Source organism: Vicugna pacos, chromosome 3, assembly GCF_048564905.1.
Source record: "Vicugna pacos chromosome 3, VicPac4, whole genome shotgun sequence".
Lineage (NCBI taxonomy): Eukaryota > Metazoa > Chordata > Mammalia > Artiodactyla > Camelidae > Vicugna > Vicugna pacos.
In genome coordinates, this window is record NC_132989.1 from 108,864,342 (window position 1) to 108,887,369 (window position 23,028).

At 45.1% G+C, this 23,028-nt stretch overlaps 1 protein-coding gene and 1 non-coding gene across 3 annotated transcripts; one reads left to right on the forward strand and one right to left on the reverse strand.

Moving 5' to 3' along the window:
• Nucleotides 1-2,400: 2,400 nt before the first annotated feature.
• LOC116280129 (small nucleolar RNA SNORA42/SNORA80 family) lies at nt 2,401-2,533 on the reverse strand. The gene has a single exon (XR_004189462.1). It is a non-coding gene; the product is annotated as a small nucleolar RNA SNORA42/SNORA80 family (small nucleolar RNA).
• A 2,111-nt stretch (nt 2,534-4,644) lies between these two features.
• LOC140695716 (cytoplasmic 60S subunit biogenesis factor ZNF622-like) lies at nt 4,645-16,607 on the forward strand. Of its 2 annotated transcripts, none has more exons than XM_072958831.1 (6): nt 4,645-5,367; nt 6,103-6,360; nt 6,592-6,754; nt 9,486-9,598; nt 15,163-15,306; nt 16,327-16,607. In XM_072958831.1, the coding sequence occupies exons 1-6, from the start codon at nt 4,752-4,754 to the stop codon at nt 16,452-16,454; spliced, it is 1,422 nt and encodes a 473-aa protein (XP_072814932.1). In that variant the 5' UTR covers nt 4,645-4,751; the 3' UTR covers nt 16,455-16,607. The 2 variants fall into 2 exon arrangements, with proteins under 2 accessions (XP_072814932.1, XP_072814933.1); XM_072958832.1 differs by having other exon boundaries at nt 9,489-9,598.
• Nucleotides 16,608-23,028: the final 6,421 nt, after the last annotated feature.

A 23,028-nucleotide genomic window follows, 5' to 3' on the forward strand; every position in this document is an offset into this window, starting at 1 on the left:
GTTTGCTGTTCATTTGTCAGTTGGTAGCCAATAGGGGCCCTGAGACTATTTCAGTTTTGATGGGCACGAGGAGCAGCCGTGGGCTGTGAGTAGGTGCAGCAGCAGTGCCTGCAGGGGACTGGAGAGATGCCAGAAAGGAGCAGATCTGCAGCCAGTAGCTCCTTGGTAAGTAGAAGCTGGTTCTACTGAGAGTCCTTGCATCTCCAACACGTTTGCCTTATGCCCGGTTGCATAGCATTACCCTGGGGTTTTACTCTATTAGGTTATAAGTGAGGCTACTGTAACAGAAGTGCCACAACACAGTGGCTTCTGTTTATTTTACGTAACAGTCCAGCCAGCTCGGGGTGGCGGGGCAGCTCTACTCTGTGATGTCATTTAGGGACCCTGGCTCCTTTCACGCCATCACTCTACCATTCTCTAAGATGTCGTCCTCACCTCCATGAGTGAGAGTGTTAACACCTCACCTCTAGCTGCTGAGAAGAAAAAGAGGCAGAGTCTAAAAATGCAGCTTGTCTCCTGGCCGATCTCTGGGAACCCTGCCTCCCATGCCTGAGCATTAAGCTAAAATACCTTTGTTTAAGCTCACAGGAAATATCCTGACCAAGCCCACCTGCATGGGGCGTGGCATCTCCAAGGAGGAAATGGTCTGTACTTAGATTACATCTGTGCCTCGGCTCATATCCATTGGCTCTAATTTAGTCATGTAAATCACTGCACAGGAGGCTGGGAACTATAGTTAGCCAGCGAGTCCGTGTGAACAGGAAAGAAAGGACAGATCTACAGAACAACCGTCTGCCATACAAATGATCATAAATTATTCTAATTTTCAAATGTTTATACTATTAATAAGCTACTAAAATCTTCCTAATCTCCATCAATTTTAGTGTCATAAATAATTAATGTGCCAATTGCATATTTGTCTAAATTAAATGACATGTATTCTTCAAAGCACTTACAAATGTCATAGCACTGCCAGCAATTCTTTTGCAAAATGTCTGTACACTGAGTTGGCAACACAGCTCTTACCCGGCTGCCTACATATGAATTATTGTGAATTCCAAATTAATAATGTCCATTAGGATCTTAACAGAGTTTAGAAATAACTCAGAGGAAAAGCTAAACAATTCAAAATTCATAAATAACCAAAATTGGCTGGGGGCAAAATTTGTTCACATTCTAGGTAAGAAAAGGTGATATTTTTGTTTTTGCATGTAATATTTTTTGTGAGTATAATGTAAGTAACATTAATGTAAACATTATATTCCATGTATTTCTAGATTTAGAACAAGATTTTTTCACTGCTGCTGCAGATTTAGTGGAAATAAAAAAACGTTTACAGCCCCACTGAGTGTGTTCCTTAGGATGGGATACTGCTGGAAATACTGCATGAATGTGTTAGTGATCATTTTAATTTCACTCTTCACAATGTATTGTTGACATAAGGCTTTTACACATGAAGAAGCCTGGACCAGAATTCTCCAGCTTCCTTCTGTCTCTTTTCAAAAGTTACTGAACATCCCTAAATCTATTTCATCATCTGTAAAGTAGGAATGCTACCAAACAGTGGAGAAACAAAAGATACTGCATGAGAGCATTTTACATTCAGTAAAACACAGTTTTACAGTCTGCTAAGCAGAAAGACTCCACTGAGCCTGTGTCTAGTCTGCAGATTGGCTGTGCAACCAATCAGCAGAGTCGCCCGGGGATTTGGTAACTTGCACAGAGAGGGAATGATATTATGTTCTCTCACTTTTGACCCCAGTCTTGATGTCTCAATCAAAGACAGGCCAATCAACTTTCGAGGGTCAGTTTGATCCTCAGGAGGAAAGATGCCACACAAGCCATGGTCAGCCAGCTGCAGCAGCCAGAGCTAACGTGGTACTGATGCAGAACCTTTAACAGGAGTACTTTGGTATCCGCTGTTAAGTTTAGACCACTAAGTGTCTTAAAGACAATAGCTGTGAGGAAGTATTGATGAGAATTGAGTTAAAATTTTGGATTTAATAAAAGAAATGTAATTTGGGGTTCATTTGGATTAATTTTTGACTTAACAAAAAGGAAATGCAAATAAAAATTTGGAGAACGAAAAGCACTATGTCAACAATATATTGTAAATAGTGAAATTAACATGGTCAAGTGTAACTTGTGTTGAACGTGGTGCATGTGCCAGGCTGTACTCTGGGTCCCGCCTTCGTTTCTCCACGGGAGCCACAGTGTGCTAAAAACTGGCAGCAACCACTCCAGGAAGATGTACAAATACTGGGCAATTCCTAAAGTTACAATGAAATCAAGTTCAGATCCCACACTTGTGATTTTTTTTCTCTTGTTTTGTTTCTTTTTTTCCTTTTTCTTCTTTCTTCTTTTTTCCCCTTCTTTCTTTTTCTTTTTGTATTTTTCCCCCACTGTGCAACCTGCTTCTGTGCCTGCAGCCTATGGGCAGAGGCCAGACAATGGTTCAGGGCCACAGTTGCTCTGGCATGGGACACTAGGAGAGGCCCAGTGGAACAGGCCTGCCATAAATCCAAACCCACGCATGTCACCCTTGCAATTTTAACTCACACATACATATGCCAGTTCAAACAAGCTCTGTTAAGGGACCCCAAATTCTTTCATTTCATAGATAATTTTCAGTGCCTACCATGTGGAAGGCACTGCCACAAAGCTAAGGAAATGACCCTAACTAAACAAACGTGTCTAGTAGAGGACAGAGATTGTTAGCGAAGTGTCATCTGGAGCTATGATTGCAAGGATACTGGTGGGGGGGACCGATCTCTGGGTTCAACTCCAGTAGCCCTAAGACAAATCAAAATACTTTGGCTCTTAGATGCTCAACTACCCAGAAATTGTGTCTGTTTCTCTTTACTAAGTTTTCAACACAAAGGTAATTTGTAAATTCAATAATTTAATTTCCTTTTTTAAATATACATTTGAAGCTATATTTAAGTGAGTGCAGTAGCATTAAAAAAGCAAAAAATCAAAAACAAAATCAGTAACTTCTTGTCCTGCCTCTTTGTTCTCTCAGCCTTAGCTGGTTCTCTGCTGGAGAGTCACTGAGCAGCCAGGTGTCCAGGCAGATGCCAGCCCACTGGTCAGGCACTGGCCAAATGATTTCCTGACTGTCGTGAGAAATGAACTTTCAGGAACATTTAGGTATAATTTATGTATTCATTAACTCTATCCACTCTTGAATCACTGAGCAAGACTGTTTATATCAGTCACCAAATCTAGCACTGGGTTTGCATATCCTACAAATGATTCCAGACCTATTAAAAGAAACACTAAGTGCATGGCTTTTATCTAGTATTTATCATGTATTTATACAGGAGGCCACTGTCTGTAACAAAGTCTTGCCAATACGTCAGCTTAATGGGAAAAGATTTTGTACCAGAGAGTAAAAGCTGAAATGGTTATTAAACTGTGGTTTCCTTTCTAGAACAACATACACTTGTTACAAATTGGCAACGATAGGCTAGGCTACTGCTCAGTATAATGGGACCATAAAGACAACAGAAATGCAGATTTAAATTTCTGTTCTCTATGCATAGTGAGCAGTATTTTAGGATTTGATTGAACTCTTTGGCAAATACAATTTTAATAAAAATTAATGAAAACTTTGAATGATTCTATTATTATTTCAATGATTCAAACGAATGAACATTTCTTATTTTTAGGTAATTTTGAAATATATTTTCATTAGGATAATAAAAAAAATAAAATGAGTTGTGTTCAAGCAATGGAACAGCAGTGGATATGAATGAATGAAAAACTCCATGTTTGTATGTGAACCTCAGGATTATAATATTGAGAGGAAAGAAATCACAGAAGACTATATACAGTATCTCAGGTATATAAAGCTCAAAATCACACTAAGCTAACAGTTAATCAAGGAAATGATAAAAAAAAGATTCAGGTGAGGGTTAACCTCAGATGGGGATATGTAGGGAATGTGACTTGATAAAGGCAACTGGGAGTTTCTTGGGTATTGGTCATGTTCTATTTCTTAATTTACGGGATGGATAGAAGAGAATCGACGTATTATTGTTCTTAAAGCTGCATGTTAACTATACACATACACAATATGGTCTTTATTTAATAATTCATTGATACTCAACGGTATAATCCATATTTTACTTACTGAATAACATTGTTACATGAGTATATCTCACTTCACATCCTATAGTCGAAATACAAATGTTATTGAAGTTTTTATTTCATTTTTCTTTTTTTTCACAGTCTGGTGAGGACAGTCTTGGTGGTCCCAGACTTCTTACTGTATCCTTTCCCGGGTCTCTTTAACAAGGGCACTAATACCATAATGAGGTCTGCCCTCACAACCTAATCCCCTCCCAAAGGTGCCACGGGCTAATACCATCCTCTTGCATGGATCCAATCAACGCCCACTTGAGGATCGCGCCACCTTCGTTGACTCAATCAGCACCCTGGGGCCCAGCCAATCAACATCCACCGCGTACAGCTCCACTCACCATCCACACAGGCCATCCAATCAACACCCACCTAGGCCACCTAGGCGGGGCCAGGCGTCCCATGCTTTCCTGGGCCTCTCTGTGGTAGGGGCGTGGCTACAGGTCAGGAGGCGGGACTTCCTGACCAGCCCTAGATAAACTCCATAGCGTCTGGCCTCAGTACACAGTCTTCGAGGGCCCTGAGGCCAGTTAAGGTGTGAGTGCCTTGTGGGGTCGGGTTGTTGGTCCCAAGATTTCTTTCTGCCTTTGTTGCCTTTTAGTTCCCACATGGCGATGGCGCCCTACACCTGCAACACCTGCCGCGTGCCGCTGTACGACGCGGAGGCGCAGCGGGCCCACTACAAGACGGACTGGCACCGCTACAACCTGGGGCGCAAAGTGGCCGGCATGGCCCCGGTCAGCGCCGAGGGCTTCCAGGAGCGGGTGCGGGCGCAGCGGGCCCTGGCGGAGCCGGAGAGCAAGGGCGCGGCCACCTACTGCACCGTCTGCAGTAAGAAGTTTGCCTCCTTCAAGGCCTACGAAAACCATCTCAAGTCCCGGCGGCATGTGGAGCTGGAGAAGAAGGCGGCGAGTCAGAAACTGGAGATAAAGAATGAAAAGAACTTGGAGAAAGGGCTGGGCGTGGACAGTGTGGACAAGGATGCAGTGAACGCGGCCATCCAGCAGGCCATCAAGGCCCAGCCGTCCACGTCACCCAAGAAGGTGCCCCTTGTGCCCGAGGCGGAGTCCCCGAGTCCCGTGGCCGTGGCTGCTGGAGGACGTGGGACTCAGCAGCGAGCCCCTGCCGAGAAACCTCCCCGGCTGCAGTGGTTTGAACAGCAGGCGAAGAAGTTGGCGAAGCAGCAGGTGGAGGAGGAGAGTGAAGAGGACCTGGATGGAGATGGTGAGGGGTTGTCTGGGGGGCGGGTTTTCTAGATTTTTCATCCGGTTGGAGGGGGAAGGTGTCAGCTAAGGGAAGGTGATGAGTGAGGGTGGTTTCGATGCTTTCTGAAGTGACTGGTGTAGCCGAGGTGTGTCCAGGATCCCCACAGGGAATTTTGTTTGTTTACTTAACTGGTGTAGATTCAGAAACTGAAACTTTGCCTTGGCTGGGGGTGGGGGACAGGGTACAGTACCGGGTTGGGGGAGTGGTGGCAATAGGTGCTTAATAAGTAATTTGTAGAATGAATGGATGCCTTTTCTGATTTGAAGGAGGAGGCTTTTAACATATGCATTGGAGGACAGGTTACCCACACACCATCAGCTGTAAAAGCTCTATTTCTATTGGATTTCTAGTTATGAATGCTTTGCGCTGACTTTAACTGAAAAAACAATGAACTTTTGAAAGGCTCAGAATCAGCTAGTTAACCTCAAATGTGAGCCTGGAGCCAACAACCTAGCCACCTTGATTTTCTGAGCTATGTTTCTTCCTTTCTTCCTGTACTGCTTCCCACATCCCATAAAACCCTGATTGCATGTGTTCACATATGCACAGGAAAGCAGCACATGTCTCCTTCAAGGGGTTTAAACTGCACTGGAGAAAGACTGAGGCATTTCTTAGCCGTGCAGACTGGTCTGTGGTAAATTAATAACTAAGTCTGGGATCTTCAATTAACTCTGTTTTTCAAATCTCTGGAAGACTGGGAAGATCTTGATTCTGATGAGAAATTAGAGTGTGAGGATGCTGAAGCCATGGACGAGGAGGAGCAGGATGCAGAGGAGGAAGAGACTGGAGTGAGCGCCCCCGTTGGCGCCATCCCCGTGACGGACTGCTTATTTTGTCCCCATCATTCAAGCTCCCTCATGAAGAATGTGGCGCATATGACCAAAGTCCACAGCTTCTTTATTCCTGACATAGAATATCTTTCGGATCTTAAGGGACTGATTAAATATTTGGGTAAGTGTAATAGTTTTTCTTTTTTAATAATGAAAGATCGCAGTATTGGGGGGCAGGTCTTAAGGGAACATGAGTTTTGTGTTTCTCATCCATCTTGGATTGAATGATCTGCTCATTTTGTGAGAATCCAAAACTTGATGCATATTTTTTGAACTGTGGAGATAGATGGTGAGATGTAAGCTGGCTGCAAAAAGCTGCTTTCATATTTTTCTCCTCAACTTACTTTTCCAGGAGAGAAAGTTGGTGTCGGAAAGATTTGCTTGTGGTGCAACGAGAAAGGGAAATCCTTCTACTCCACGGAAGCTGTGCAGGCTCACATGAATGACAGGAGTCACTGTAAGCTCTTCACAGATGGAGACGCTCTTTTGGAATTTGCAGACTTCTATGATTTTAGGTAAGTCTGTGGTTTGTAATGTGGGGGGGGTGGTGAGTTCATCCCATTTGCTCTGAAGTGGTGTAGATACGCCCAGGCCTGACCTTTGTCTGGCTCTGTCCAGTGCAGGATTCTTGGTACCTCTGAGAACACTTGCATAGGAGGGGGTTATTTCCTGTCATGTTGTAGCTGCGAAACTGAGTGTCACAGAGTTAAACACACATACCTGATAAAGAGAAGATGTCAGGGCCAAACTGAAGTTTGTCTGATTTGAAAACTTGTTTTTGTGGTTTCAGTGGTCAGAAGTTCAGCTTTGCCAGTGACCTCATGAACAGAGGCCTGGAAATGAGGTTTCACATTTTGGTTTCCCTGAGAGTCCTTGAATCACAAGCTGTCTCCTAAGGGAGTCTGGATGGGTGGCGGCTTTCTAAGTCCCACATCATGCCACACATTCATGCTAGGCACTGCGGAACATCTGGTTCCTAGTGTCCAGATGCCTATGACCTAGCACAGGTGTGCTGTGCAAGCCGGTGTGTGTAATGACCATGCCAGGTGTGCAGAGCCCACCTGATACGGGTGCTCAGAAAAGTTCTAGTCTTATAAATTGTCCTTTTGCCTTTTCGTCCTGATTTCTCATTTCTCACTTGTAGTGAGGGAGAGTTTTTCATTGTGGTCTCTTTGGTGGCTGTGCAGTGTACATCCATTGTGGTTTTAATTTGCATGTCCCTGATGTGCACTAGTGTAGTTGAGAACCTTTTTATATATTAACTGGCTATTTGGATGTCTCTTGTGAAGTGTCTGACCAAGGCTTCTGTCTGTTCCTGTTGGCTTATCTGCATTACTGTTCACACTTCAGTGTGCATTTCTCCAGTTCTTTTCTATGTGACTTTGTGAACAGTTCTAGAAACACAGAGATTCTTCTAGAACTACAGTGTTCAATATGGTAATTCCTAGGTATAGTTCATGTTGCTCTTTTGGTTAATTAGCTAAATTAAAAATGTAAAAATTCACCTCTTCAGTCACACTACCTTCATTTCCAGCCCTGTAGGTAGAAGCACATGTGAGTGGTATCATATCGGGCACACAGACTAGAAATTTGTGGTATCAGAAAGCTCTACAGGACGTCGCTGTTCTAGAACTTGTTGTTACAGTGGTTAAACTTCCAAGAGCCGCATCTCTACCTCTACGTTCTCCTCTTCCTCTCTGTTTGCCAACCCTCGTAGAGAGACTAAATCCTTAGGGGAAAGAATTCTGTGGTGGGTCATTTGCTCACCGGTTTTCAGAACAATGTTAGGTTCACAGCAAAACTGAGCAGAAGGTACAGGGATTTCCCATAGTTCCCCCTCACCCACACATGCACAGCCTCCCTCATTAGCAACATCCTGCACCAGTGTGATGTTTGTCACAATAGGTGAACCTGCATTGACCCATCAATTAACGCTCCAAGCCCGTAGTTCAGAGTTCACTGTCGGTGTGCTCCATTCTATGAGTCTGGACAAATGTACATATAATGACATGTATCCGCCATCGGAATATCATACAGAGTAGTTTCAGAGACCTGAAAGTCCTCTGTGTTCTGCCAGATCATCACGCTCCTCCACCCCCGGCAGACAGTGCTATTTCCTGCCTCCGTATCTTTGCCATTTCCAGAAAGTTGTATGATTAGAGTCATACAGTAGCTGCTTCTTCAGCCTGGCTTCTTCACTTAGCAATGTGCTTGTAAGTTTCCTCCGTGTGTTTTCATGGCCTGCTAGCTCGTTTCTTTTTGAAATAATCCAAAAATACTTCCTTGTCTGGATGCACCATTGTTTATTTATTTATCAGTTCATCTGTTGAAGGACATCTTGGTTGCTTCCAAGTTTTAGGAGTTTGGGTAAATGCTCTGTGAACATCCATGACAGAATTTCTTGACTCCTTAGGGTAAACATCAAGCAGCGTGATTGCTGGGTCTATACGGTGAGATTGTCTTTAGTTTTGCAAGAAACTGCCAAACTGTTCCAAGTGGCTTTACCCTTTTGCATTCCTGCTGTCACTGAATGAGAGTCCCGGTGGCTCCATGTCCTCACCAGCATTTGGTGTTGTCCGTGTTCTGGACTTTGGCCATTCTGATACATGTGTAGTCATATCTCAGTGCTTTAATTTGCGTCTTTCTGGTGACGCATGCTGTGGAACACCTCTTTACAGGCTTATTTGCCATCTGTATATCTTAGTGAGGGGCCTGTTAAGGTTTTTAATCGAGTTGTTTATTTTCTTACTGTTGAGTCTTAAGAGTTTTATATTTTGAATAATACTCCTTTATCAGATGTGTCTTCTGCAAATATTTTCTCCAAGTCTGCATCTTATAGTTTAGTTCTCTTTGCATGGGTTTTCACAGGGCAGAAGTTTTTAATTTAAGTGAAGTTCAGCTTATCCATTCTTTCTTTCATGAACTGTGCTTTTGGTGTGTTACCTAAAAAGTCATCACCAAACCCTAAGTCATCTAGAATTTGCCCTATGTTATCTTCTAGGAGTTTTTATAGTTATGCATTTTACATTTAAGTCGGTGATCCATTTTGCGTTCATAGGTAACTTTCATATTTTACTACAGAGTAAATGCTAACAAGTCATTTTCTCACCAAAAGTTTTCAATTGCAGTCCCTGCAAAACTGTTAACCCCCCTCACCTCAACCCCTTTGGTAATCTAGTAGGTTTGCCAAATTTTAGTTAAATTTGAGATCTTGTTCTGTGTATTAATGCCATTCCACTGCTCCAGAAGTAGCTACCCAGATCACAAGGAGGGGGAAAACCCTGATGAGACTGAGGACTTGCCCTCAGGAAAGACCTTGGGATATGATGCTGGAACCATGGAGCTGAGTCTCCCTTCTGGTAAGTGCGTTTTTCTTAAATACCGCTGAGATTGGAGAGGCGTGTTCCCATCACTTCCTTTCCACACTGGGGAGAGAACCTACAACTCGCTGTGTGTGCTGGTGTTCTCCCGGACGAGGCCGACCCTGAGGGTCACCACGCAGCTGTGTGTAGCCTGTTTTGTTTACATTGGATCCATATTCTCCTCACTTCCGTTCTCTCTCAATGCTTTTGATCGGTCATTTCTTTTCTTTTCAATGCATAAACCTTTTCTTTTCTGTTCCTTATCAAGTTTTCTTGGCCCTATCCAGGTTTTTCTTGTTAAACTAGCCCTTCTTCTTATCCTTTGAACCAACTCCTGTTTTGAAGTGGTGCTCAGACTTGCACATAGTAGTCTGGTCTGGGTGTATCTGATTGACAGCACCCAGGTTTCCTGTCTGTGTTCTGGGTATAGAGGGGGAGGCGTGGAGTTTGAATCTGCCTTCTCCTTTGGGGAACAGAATTCATAATGGTGGGATTTTATCCCAGGTATGAAAAGAAGGAGGAAGGCCATGACTTTGAGAAGCAAGCACTACTGTTGGCTGTGTTATACTTAGCTGATTGGAATATGAGCAGCTATGGAAGACACATTTGGAAAGGAAAAGGAATTGGATGATAAGACAATAAGATATTAATCATTCCTGGTATTTACTGAGCAATTAGTGTGTTCAGGTAGACGTATTATTTTATGTTTAAAACAAGCCATTGAGTTAAATTCTGTTATCCTTATTTGACATATGAACCAGCTAAAGCTTACACAGGATGAGTAATTTACCCAAGGTCATGGACCTCCTCAGTGAAGGTCCTTTTCCCACTTCCTTTCAAAGCCTGGGAGATTTGCAGTAATGTTGGGGGCAGGAGCAGCCATGCTGTCAGTGGAGACATTTGCCGTGAAGAAGTCACCCTGAGGTGCTGCTGTCCACATGGAATACCAGCTTAGGTACAGACAGCCCTGTATAGGAATATAGTGCAGCAGAATATTGTAGCCTGTACGATACACAGTAGCTAAACAAGCTTAAATATATCACAGAGGACTTACTCATGTTTTCGTCTGGTGAAATTTAGCAATGCAGAACCTCAGAAAGAAGTTTGATAATTTCTTTTAAGACTGTTTAGTCCCGGGTTTCATCAGCTTCACTATAGAATAAGATTGCAGGAGACCTTGAGAAGGTGAAGGAGATGGGTCCTGCCCTGTAAAGCAGCTCTGGCAGGCAGCAAGGTCACTATGACCATGGGCTGCGTTTCGCAGCCACTTTTGCATGTTTGATTACAAAAGTCTGCTCAACAATGAGCATGTCCTATTTATGAAATACAGTCTGTTGGAGAGAAATTTTCATCTGGACTTAAAATTTCTGAAACTTCAAGGCCATAAGCTCTCCAGAAAACACACATTTTCCCAGAGTGATTGAGTTTCCTAGGTTTGCCAAGGCCCCAAGCTGAGTGTCTTCTCAGGACCCTCTCTCCCTCCCCCACAGCCAGATGGTGACTAATTGCAATTCCTAAATGGCTTCTGAATATTTTTTTTCTTTTTTTTTCCCCTTATCCATTTGTCTGTGTCACCACGAAAGCCTCGCGTCTGGCCATCTCCAGTCTGGTTTCCACTTGACCACGAGAGCAGCCTTTCTGAAAACAAACACCAGTCTATTTTCTTTTCCTTCCGAGATTCCCAGGGGGAGCGCTTCTGCCGCTGCTGGTCCCCCAGGTGTCTGGTGCTCCTCCCTCAGCCACCCACATGCAGTTTCCCTCCCCTGGGCCTTGGCTTGTGTGCTGCCTCTGCCCTCCTCCTCCTCTGAAGCTCACGGCGGGCTTACCCATCTGGCAGCCTTTGTGGTCTCCTCTGCTCCTGCGACACTTGCACATCTGTCGTGACCTGGCTGTCACTCCTTTGAAGCTGTTGGCTGGCTTGCCTGTCTCCCCCGTTACTGTGAGGACAAAGCTGGCTTCTTTCCTCTCAGCACAGTGTCTCAGACACACAGGAGCCACATAAATGTCTGTTAACTGAGCGACTGAAATGTTGGAGGCGACTTTTAAAAGGAAAGCAAGGTTGATTCCCCAGGGCTGCCACACGACAGGACAGGCAGGGCAGAAGGCCCCCCCCACCCCGAGTGACAGTGTGCCCTCAGGGGCTGAGAATCACATTGGCCTGCCATCCCGGGCAGCACGTCGCTCTGCCTTTTCCTCATACAGTCAAAGAAGAAAGTGGCATGGCATTAACCTGAAAGTCCAGCGAATTGCCTTGCTCACAGCTGCAGGTCCACGTTCCGAGGCATGCTTGTGGGTGATAACCTCAGGACAGCGCTTGGGGGAGACGTGGAAGTAGTGAGAATACTGGGGAATATTGTACTTTTAGACAGACAGACTCTGGCAAGTTGTAACCAACAGCCTGACACTGCCTTACCCCAGGCTTCAGAACTATGCTGTGCACATTTTTTTCTGAGTGTGTGCATATTCTTCTGGGGAAAGGCCATAGTGCCGTAAAGTCACGAGTGTGGCCACACGGATTCATCTGACTGTGTGGGTGAGTGCTTTTTTTTTTTCTGGGGAAAGGCCAGAGTTTCTGAAAAGCATCTGTGACCTGGAGAAGATTAAGAGCCAAGAAGAATACCTGCAAATACATCAGTCGTTCACTGCCTTCCTGCGTCTTCACAGATGACCGACTACTGAGACCTTATAATAGAATTCGTTTAAACAGCAAAAAAAGCATAGCTTGAAACTACCAATGTTGTGAAATTTCTTCACAACAGTTACATACTCTTTTACCATCCGCTTTTAAAAACCAGGCATCCTTAACTCAGTCTTGATTCTGAGACATGATGGTTTATCATCCATTGGTTTGCTCCTGTGTCTCGATACTGGTTTGAGGGTTTTATAACAAACCAAGAAAATGGGAGCTCTCTATATAAACATGTATAGTGATATTACAGCGGTGTATTCAGTCACCTGGTTATGTCTGAACAAATTCACCATTCAGAAACGTCTTGGATTATGCTCAGTTATGTGGATCAGCGTGGATGTTAACATGAAGCTAATTTGAGAAAGATTCTAATGTGGAGAGTTTAGTGATATTTAATCAACGACAGTTAGTAGAGTAGGCGTTCAACTGGTTTTCAAAAGCAACTGGTATTTGTGATTGTTTAAATCTAGTAACTTCAGGTCCCATATGTGATCCCAGAGGCAGTGACACAGAGCATCCGGTAGAGGGCACCGTGAGCACTCCTTTCGAAGACTCTGGTCTGGCTGGGTTCTTTCCTTTGCTCTTCAGTTCTGCGGAGCAAGTTGGTGTGAAGGCACATCCAGTTAGTTGCTAACCGGCCAGAAGAATCTGTTGCTGGATCTGTGAGAGATACATAATTAATCTTCTTAGGAGAATTACATTTAGAGATTTTTTTTTTCTCACTGTCTAACGTCATCGAGTGTCAGGCTATTTGTTAAGTAGAAGTGGACAGTCTTATAAGCGGTTATTACTGTAGTGAAAGGCAGATGGACAAGTTATGGCTTCATCACAGCTCAGACATAACCCAGCTGTCACCCATGGACAGGCACGCTGTGCTCTGGAACGAGTTTTTCTTGATGAGGGGCTTCAGGGTGAGCTGTTCTTAGCACGTTCTACTTGGTGCTTAATGTCGGGGGCTCACGGTCGTTGCCACAGGACAGGAGTAGCTGTAAACACTGAATGTGTACGTTTCTCCTCCCAGGTGTCAGAAACCATAGTGTTGATTAATGAAACCTTTTCAAGCATATTTTAAAAGCCAACTTTCAATAACGTGTATTTCTAAATGCTGCTTACAAATGTAAATAAATCAATCTAAGGACTAATGACCAGCAATATCACTGAACGATTCTGAGGCAATCAGTGTAAACCTGGAGCATCCTGACCTACGTTAGAAATAGGAAGTCATAGTCAGGAGTGCTGGGCTTTGCTGCCGGAGCCGCCATTTACACGTGAGTCCTCACCCACCAGTGGAATCTCACTCACCTCTTGTGATCTAGGAGCTTTGTTAACCCTTACGGTGCCACGGCAGTCTGGTCCAGGGAAACATCTTTTCATCCATATCAGTATCCAAAGGCCAATCATCTTTGAATTGAAAATTTCTTTTTGTCAAGTCTTGCGTCTGATCACAAAAGAATCAACTAAAAGGAACTACTTTTGCCTATCTGTGTAGCAAGCAGACTGTGTCTCAGGTGGCTTGCCAGGAATAGGGACTTAAAACGAGATAACCTGACAGCATTTTGTCGCATAACTTAGAAATCTAGATCCTACTTCAATTAAAAAAAGAATCTAGATTCTAAAAGCAAGTATAGCCATCTACAATATTTACAGTATGCTAGACATGGCCTTTCTACTCAAAAGACTATGAAAGAAATGATTCTGTATATGTAAGCGTGGAACTTCCATAGAAGCTGTACACGTGGTTCTACCTGGCCGTATTTCCTTTCTTCATTTTCAGTGGCAGTAACTGTTCCGTACCTGGTGTATGTTCTGTTGTAAGTTTCTACATGTTTCTGTCTGTCTGGGCGTGTGTTTGATTGCTTATGTCCTAATACACGTTCTTGGGAAAGCATAGCCTGTGTTTAGTAAGCTCTCAGGTGATGCTGATGCCAGTGGCCCTGGACCACTTTTTGAGAGCCACTGCTCTGCTGGAGCCTGGAGTTAGTCATCACTGAAGACTGCATCCTTCACTTTTCATCTGCTGTGAGGCTAAGATCCACGGGTCAGCACACTTTCCTGTAAAACAGCAGTTAGTCCAGAGAACTCATTTCTGAAAGCATGAATGACCAGCAAGGTTGTAGCAGATCCTTGTCAATAAGTAAAAGCTGTAGGGAGAATCAAGCTTAGCCATCTTTTCCAGATATGGTTCCCTAGGTGCCTTCCCTCATTTAGGAGCAGTAGGGCAGGGGTTCTCCGCCTCAGCACTGTAGACATTTTGGGCAGATAACCCTTTGCTGTGGAGGCTGTCCTGTGCGTGGTATGATTTTAGCCACATCCCTGGCCTCTGCCCACTTGGTGCTGGGAGCCTCCCTCCAGCCATTGCCACATGTCCCCTGGGGATAAGATAGTCCCTGTTTGAGAACCACTGCGCTAGAGACTGTAAGCCAAGGAAAAGTGGATTGGTTCCCCTTCTGGACCCAGACTGTGGCTGGTAGACCTAAACATCAGGGCCGTTCTCTGTGCTTAATCTTTTTTCTATTAAAACGTTGAGACTCCTTACCCCTAGGGCCCTGTTGCAGGTGTTAGTAGGGGCGGCTTGTGCATTTCTGGGGAGGCTCTTTTATAGAACAAGAAAGTACAGACGCTGAGTTTTTCACTTGACAGTGACTTGCCATGGTCCCTTTTCTTAAATCTCTCTGCTCTTTGGTTTTCTTTTTCTTTCATTGTTTAACACGCGGCCTCGTCTTTCTTCAGTGGGTAGAGCACTGTTTCTTCCGACACATGCATTTTCCAGCTGGATAAACGTGAGAAGTCTGACTGGGAAAGCCCTAGCTTCATAGCTCTGCCTTGAGAGAGTTCCAGCTTGGTGCTTCACTGTTGCTGTTTTGAAAAACAGGTGCCAGAGTGGGTCATCGCTCCCTGATGAGATACTACAAACAGCGGTTTGGCTTGTCCAGAGCCGTGGCCGTTGCTAAGAACCAGAAGGCGGTGGGCCGGGTCCTGCAGCAGTACAGAGCCCTGGGCTGGACCGGGAGCACAGGTGCGGCGACACGGGGACAGCCACGGAGCAGCCCCGGGACTTGCAGTTCCTCAGGGGCCCTGGGTGAAGGGGTGGTTACTGACCTTGTCCCTAAGGATCCTCCCCAGGGGACACTTACCTTGGCTCTGGGGGCGTCTGTGACCACTTGAGGCGTTTATGGCAATAAGTCCCCAGCTCCATGACGGAAAAACTTCTTATTCGTGGCACAGCAACTTTCTAAAACCTGCATGTATACCACTGACTTTTTCAGGAGGTAAAGGTTATGAAGTGAGTTGTTTAGTAATTATCCAAGGTTGAAATCCTCCTGGAAGTTTCCCAGAGGAATGGAATGGCATTCTCACAGCAGTAGTTTGAGCTGTGGAGTCAGCATGACTTACCTGATGTTCTTATTGGTATGAGTAATTTATCCAATCAAAGCCTCTGTTGTCTCACTTATTAAATGGAGGAGATGATAACGGGGCCTGGGCCGGTGGGATGTCATAAAGCAGGATGACACAGCACATGCATGTAATAAAAGCTACCAGTCCTTCTTTCTGTAATTTCCCCATAAAAATGATAAGAGTCAGAGGAATAGAGTAGGCTACTGACATTGTTACCTTCAAGGAGAACGTCAGTCCACTGGAGACAGTGGAGGGAGAGCGGGCAGCTGCCTGCTGATGGCCGGGGAGCTCTGATGCTGAAATCACTGTCGCTGCCGCTGTGTCTGTATACACGTGGTTTCACTAGGGCTCCCTGTGAGCTGTGAGCCCGCTGACTTCATCTTGCCCTTATAGACTTTTTGATATGATGACAACTAAAGAGGCTCATCCCAGAGAAATGTATACAGAGAGCTCAGGGGAGCAGTTCTGAGGTGCACATAGCCCCCCAAGGCCCACTGGATAGGGAACCCAGATAATATCTCTTCTGTATCTCTAGGAACCCAGTTACTGCAGACTAGCTCTGATTCTCTGCAGAATTGGGTTTTCTGTGACCACAAGTCACAAACCTTGGCCTCATTTCTTGTCCCGTTTCCACCCCTAGGAGCGGCGCTCATGCGCCAGCGGGATATGCAGTACGTCCAGAGGATGAAGGCAAAGTGGATACTGAAGATGGGGATGCAGAACAACGCCATCAGGCAGAAGCACTTCAGGCCACAGGTGCTGTTCTGAGTCGCCAGGGCTCGAGTCCTCGTCTGCCTCCCGCGCACGCGGCCTCCCCGCCTGAGGACCCCGGAAGCCGGGTTAGACGGCGGGCCCCTTTGCTGCTGTTTCTCCCCGTACTTCATCTGCTCGTCCCCATAATAAAGGGCAGAATCCCCTGGGCGCTCCCGTGTCATTTCTGAACAGGGTAGAAAGGTCCTGTTCTGACAGTGTGAGTGCTGTGTGTGCTGGGATGGGCCTGCCCTGCTCCCGAGAGCTGCTTCGTTGTCTCGGCTGGAGCTGATGTCGGGCTGTCAGGACAGGATGGGGGACTTGAGCGACCTGTCCCTCCACACCTGGCTTCACTTTCATAAGAACATGTCTACAGGTCCCGGCGCTGGGACCTACGTAAGGCGCTTCGAAGCTTCTGGAGGAGCCAAGTGGGATGTCCCTCACTGGGGTGTATCGTGGCTCCCGAGGTGGTGACCGTCTCTGGGCACTTTCAGTAAATGCAGGCAAAGTGAAAGAGCATGTCCGGGTCCTGCTGTGAAGGGTCTTGGTTTCTCCGTGTGGTCACACAGAGATGACAGTGCTGTGTGCTCACGGTCAGTTCCCAGTGCTGCCTTCAGGGTAGGAAGAAAACACATGTAAAATGTGCGGATGATGTCAGGGTTCAGTCTGTGAAGAGACTCTCCATTCAGGTGGTTTAGGGGAGGCCGGGGTTTACTGGGAATGAAGGCAAACGTGAAGGTGTAACCCACTGGGCTAGCTTTCTGCCTGGGGAAACGTGACTTGGTTTTTATAATCTATAGAATGCGGTGTTTTTTACCTCCCAGGTCAGTAAGAAATCGGCCAAGGACCCATCACTCACTCAGCCCCCAGCACAAAGTCAGTGCCTCCAGGCCTCCCTGGGGGCACAGGTGCCCCACTGAGGAGGGGATGCTCTGGGCAGCGCGGTGGTCTGTCTGAGGAGCGTTTGAGGGTGCCGGGAGATGGTGCCTGTCCTTACCCTGTGTTCACCAGCCCTCATTTGCTAGAGACGTGTCTTTTTCTTTAAATTTTGGATGCAAAATTGAATTAATCATGTCTCCTCAGTGCACAGGCTCGCTGTGCGACACTGGAGGGCTCCCTGCTCCTGATTTTATTCCTTCATCCTGTTTTTTGGCATCCGAGTCACACAAGTACCCACCCTCTTGTGTCTGACCATCTTTAAGTCTATACCCCGGGAAATGATACACTGTGTGTCATGAGGTATATTATGAATTTATACTTCACTGAATGTACAGAATACTATGCTATAGCTCTTGTCAGTTTTATTTTTCATTGAGTATTTTTTCATTCAGCTGGATCTGCCTAGTTCATTGCTTCTGACTGCTGGGGGGGCGCCCACGGTGCGGGTCCCCACAGGGCGCTTACCTCTCCACGCAGCCGACGCTCCCTCCTCTCTGACCCCCTTTCTGCACCAGCCCAGCACTGTTAGTGTGTCTCATTTGTGCATATATACCCTTTTAACTCTGAGGTCTTTTTACCTGTAGGTGGCAGAGAGGACAGTAGGTTCGCTGATTTACAAAAACCTGCCTCCGTTTATTTATTGTCTACTTCTTCCCAGGCTTCTAGAGACACCTCTTTGTTCTCAGTTAAGTTTGTGATGCAGTCCTCTATCTCACTTCTATCCACATCACCACTTTAGAAAATTCAGCTTATTTGCCTTTCTGGAGTAAAATTCTCTTTGGGAGAGAAAGCCAAAAAAGAAGAGATTTAAACAGTTCCTTCTGTGTCAAATAAACAAAACAAGAAACGTGACAGATGAGCTTGTTTCGGGGAGGACTTCTTTGTGGTTCAGGAGAGTGTGGGAATGCTGACGCTGGGCGCCGCTGTCTTTCTCTGCTTTGGTGTGTCTCTGTTTTCTGTCTCCGGGTGTGCTGCTCCCCATGCTCTGCCCTCTGCAGTGGGCATTCCTGGGATCTCCTGGCCTGTTCCCACATAGTTCCTTGCTGTCAGCCCTCCTCCCTTTTTGGTCTTTCAGGGGTACATGTCCTTTTCCTGGCGTCTCATGCCGATCACACTGGAGAAGGGGCAGAACCTGCCAAACAGCCAACCAGCTTAGAGCGGAGGGAAAGCTGCCTCATCCTTACTGTCACACTTGGTCATTTTGAATTGCATGACTTACAGGAGATTGTCAACGCGGTGCTTTTCTTCCTCCAAATTTGATTCACTTTTTAAATTAAATCAGAAATTAATCCAAATGACTCCCCAGTTAAATCTTTTTACTAAATCAATTCTAAATTTGATTCTTATCAATCATTCCTAACAGTTATTCTCTCTGAGATAGTTAGTGGTCTAAACTTACAGCAGGTACCGAAGTCATCCTGCTCAAGCTTCCGTACCAGTTACCACGTTAGCGCTGCTGCCAGGCTGACCAGGACTTGCGTGAGATCTTTCCTCCTGGGAGCAAATCTGGGATCAGATGGCCCTCACAAGTTGATCCATCTGTCTCTGGTTGAGACATCAAGATGGGATCAAAAGTGAGTGAACAGAATCTTGTTCCCTGTCTGTGATTTTTACCGAAGCCCAGGCAGCTCTCCTGATTGGTGGCACAGCCTCCCTGCAGACTGCAGGCAGGGTCCATGCCCTCTTTCTGCTTTGTGGATTACGAGTCGCTGTTTTATGGAGCATGAAGTGCTTTATTGTGCCATTTTTTTGTTTCTCCACTGTGGGGTGTAGAGAGCATTCCTATTTCACAGATGAGAAAATAGATTTAGGGAAGTTCAGTAACTTTTGTAAGGAGACAACAAAAGGGGAGCTAAAGATTTCTGTTCCAACATCCTTTATGCTGCAACATGTTCACACACAACTCTCAGAGGCACCCCATCCTAAAGTGGACACTCAGCGGCACTATAAATGTCTATTCAAGCCCCTTATGTTTGTAGCAGATGTGAAAGAATCTTGTTCTACGTCTAGAAATACATGGACTCTTAATATTTACATCGATGTTACATGATGCACACATAGTTAACATAAATGCTATCAGGTGAAAGAAAATATCACCTTTCCTTGCCTAGAACGTGAACATATTCTGCCCTCAACCGATTTTGGTCATTGGTGGATTCTTAGTTTTAATTTGCTTTCCTCCGTTTGAGTTTTTATAAACTGTTAGAATCCCATTGGACATGATTAATTCAGAATTCACAGTAATTTATATGTAGGAGACCAGGTAATTGCTGTGTTTCCAACTCACTGGGCAGACTTTTTGCAAGGGACTTGCTGGCAGTTCTAGAGACATTTACAAGGGCTTTGAAGAGTACCTGTCATTTGATTTAGATGCATTTGCATTTGGTACGTTAATCATTTATGACACCGAAACTGATCGAGATAAGGAAGATTTGATTAGCTTGTTAATGCTGCAAACATTTCAATGTTAGAATAATAGTTTATTGATTATTTGTGGGGCAGACTGTTCTTTTGTAGGTCTGTCCTTTCTTCTTGTGCCCAGGGCTTCCCAGCCAGACTATCCTTCCCAGCCTCCCGTGCAGCAGGGTGTGATCAGGTGACTAAACTAAGGCCAATAGATGTGCACAGAGGTTGGGGTCAACCTAAGTGGAGATCCTCTCCGACTTGGAGACAAGCTGCATTTTTAGACTCTGCCTGTTTTTCCTCTCACCAGCTGGAGGTGGGGTGTTGCTACACTCACACATGCAGGTGAGGGTAACACCTTAGAGAATGGTCGAGTGATGGCAAGGGAGGAACCTGGGTCTCCAAATGACATCACCAAGTAGAGTTGCCCTGCCACCCAAGCTGGCTGGACCATTATGAGACATACACTGAAGCCACTGTGTTGTGGAGTTTCTGTTACAGTAGCCTCGCTTATAACCGAATAGAGTAAAACCCCAAGGTAACGGGACCTGTCATAAGGCAACAGTGTTGGAAATGCAGTTGGCAATTGCTGGTTCCTCTCTTTCCTCTTGTCCCTCTTCTCAAACTGGGCTGAGCTAAACTCTTCTCTTATGCAGGATCGGGGGACAGTTAGGAAAAAAGTGCCGTATGATTATACGGGACTTTCTCGGGTCAGTATGTTCAATATTGTCTCCTTTGTATTCTTTTGGAGATAGTAGAGAATGAAAACAGGTATTTTTTATTAACCTTGTATGGCAACTTGGCAACAGATCTGCTCATTCTTTGATGATGCTCCTATGGAGAGGTGGGGTCTACCACCCCTGTCCTCGATGCTCGGCTGGCCTTAGTTGACTTGATTTAACCAATAAAATTCAGTGTTCGTGGTGCTACTGACTCCAGGGATAGTCACATAATGCAGTTCAGCTCCTATCTTGCTTCCTTGGACCCTGACCTTGTAAGAAGTGTGACATCCCCAAAGAGGTTGTGCTTACAAAAACCCGGGCTATGTGCAAAGGTCACTGTAGGGGCTCTGGTTGACAATCCCAGCTGAGGTTCCAGTCAGCAGCCAACTGCCAGCATCTGAGGTCACCATCTTGCGTGTCCAGCCCAGTTGAATCTTCAGATGACTTCATTGTCCACTGACATCTGACCACAACCATGTGACAGATCCTAACCAGACCTGCCCAGGTGAGCCTTTCCCAGATCCCTGGCCCTCAGGAGCTGCGAGCACAATAAACGAGCTGTGACACCCCTGCGTGCACAGCAGTAGTGATCGACACACCTCGCCATCGCACCATCAAGCCTTTGCACAGGTGGCATTTTGGCTTCTACTTACCACTTTTTTTTTAACATTTTTTATTGATTTATAGTCATTTTACAATGTCGTATCAAGTTCTAGTGTTCAGCACAATTTTTCAGTCATACATGGACATACACACTCTCATTATCACATTTTTTCCTCTGTGATTCCCTGTGCTATACAGTATAATCTTGTTTATCTATCCTACAATTTTGAAATCCCAGTCTATCCCTTCCCACCCTCCGCCCCCCTGGCAACCACAAGTCTGTATTCTATGTCTATGAGTCTATTTCTGTCCTGTATTTAGACTTGTTTGTTTGTTTGTTTGTTTTTGTTTTTTAGATTCGACATATGAGTGATCTCATATGGTATTTTTCTTTCTCTTTCTGGCTTACTTCACTTAGAATGACATTCTCCAGGGACATCCATGTTGCTGCAAATGGCGTTATGTTGTTGGTGTTTATGGCTGAATAGTATTCCACTGTATAAATATACTGCATCTTTATCCAGTCATCTGTTTGTTGACGGACATTTAGGCTGTTTGCATGTCTTGGCTATCGTAAATAGTGCTGCTATGAACATTGGGGTGCAGGTGTCTTTTTGAAGTAGGGTTCCTTCTGGATATATGCCCAGAAATCTTAATATTATCAAAATAGCTTTGATTTTGCAAGCCCCTTGAGAAGTTCTTGGTGACACCCAGGGTTCCCTGGATCACACTTTGAGAATCCACATTGCCATACACTTTCCTGTCTCTCAGTACGCAAGGGAGATGCCTTTCCCTAAAAAATGGTGTTTCCTCACTTAAATCTGGGCCTGGTGTGTAGAAGGAGCATTACCTTGTGGGGTCAGAGACTGGGAAGCCAGCCCGGTTCTACACTTGGTAGTTCTTGAGTTTCACTAAGTTACTTGTTTCTCTGTGTCCCAGATTCCTCATTTGAAATAGGGTCAGATACTGACCCCTGCAGGCAACCCCAAAGCCAGGTGACAAGGTGCCTAACAGGTGCTGACACACAGAGGCCGCCTGATCAAGCAGCCTTTATCCCAGACTGTCCAGTGACGGCCAGGAAAGGAAGGGGAGGGGTCACACGTGACTATTTCTAGAGAGGGCCGATTCCACTCTCACCAAGTCTAGAAGTAGCCTCCCGTCTGTCCAGGCCAGGTTTTGATGCCACACGATTTACAAAATATCATTCAGTGTTCAGACTTCGGCGTGATGGACTGCGGGCCTTACCAAGTGATTCTGTGCCAGCACCACGCTTGGGGTGGAGTGCATGCAATTTCATTAATTCTCTCCACTCGTGAACAAAAGGCAGACATCTCAGGATCCAGAAACATCTTTGCTATCTTTTGCCTTTCAACCAGATTTACAGGATCCCAGATTTGAACCAGTGGCTTCTATCTTTCTGTTCATGACTGTTGCCTGCAATTTAAAGTCCAATTGTTCATTATATTTGGGGGGAAGAGAGAGTTAGATGTGTGGATTCTCAATGTGTGTGCGTGTGTGTGTGTGTGTTTCAAAATGAACCCAGCTGCAGCAACAGATGAATTAATGAACACAGAGAAAGACTATATTCCTTTTGTTGAAAATCCACCTTAGTCAGGAGCCCAGTTTCCTGAGAAATAAAGATAAGGTGAGATGATGTATTTTGGACACCAGACCCTTTACCTGCTGCATTTGTAATGATAGAACTTAAACACATGGCCACATTAAAAACATCTGTAGACAAGAGTCCAAACTGATTACTTTGGGTCCATGATCTCTAACTTACAGAATTTCATGGAGAAATCAATTCTGAAGTTGTTTGAAGATAAAAGTTCTGGCTATGAAAAAGTGTTGAACAATTTGAAAGGGATACAGGTACTTGGAAGAAACTTTATAAAGAACTCATCAGAATTTGAAATTGTACAAGT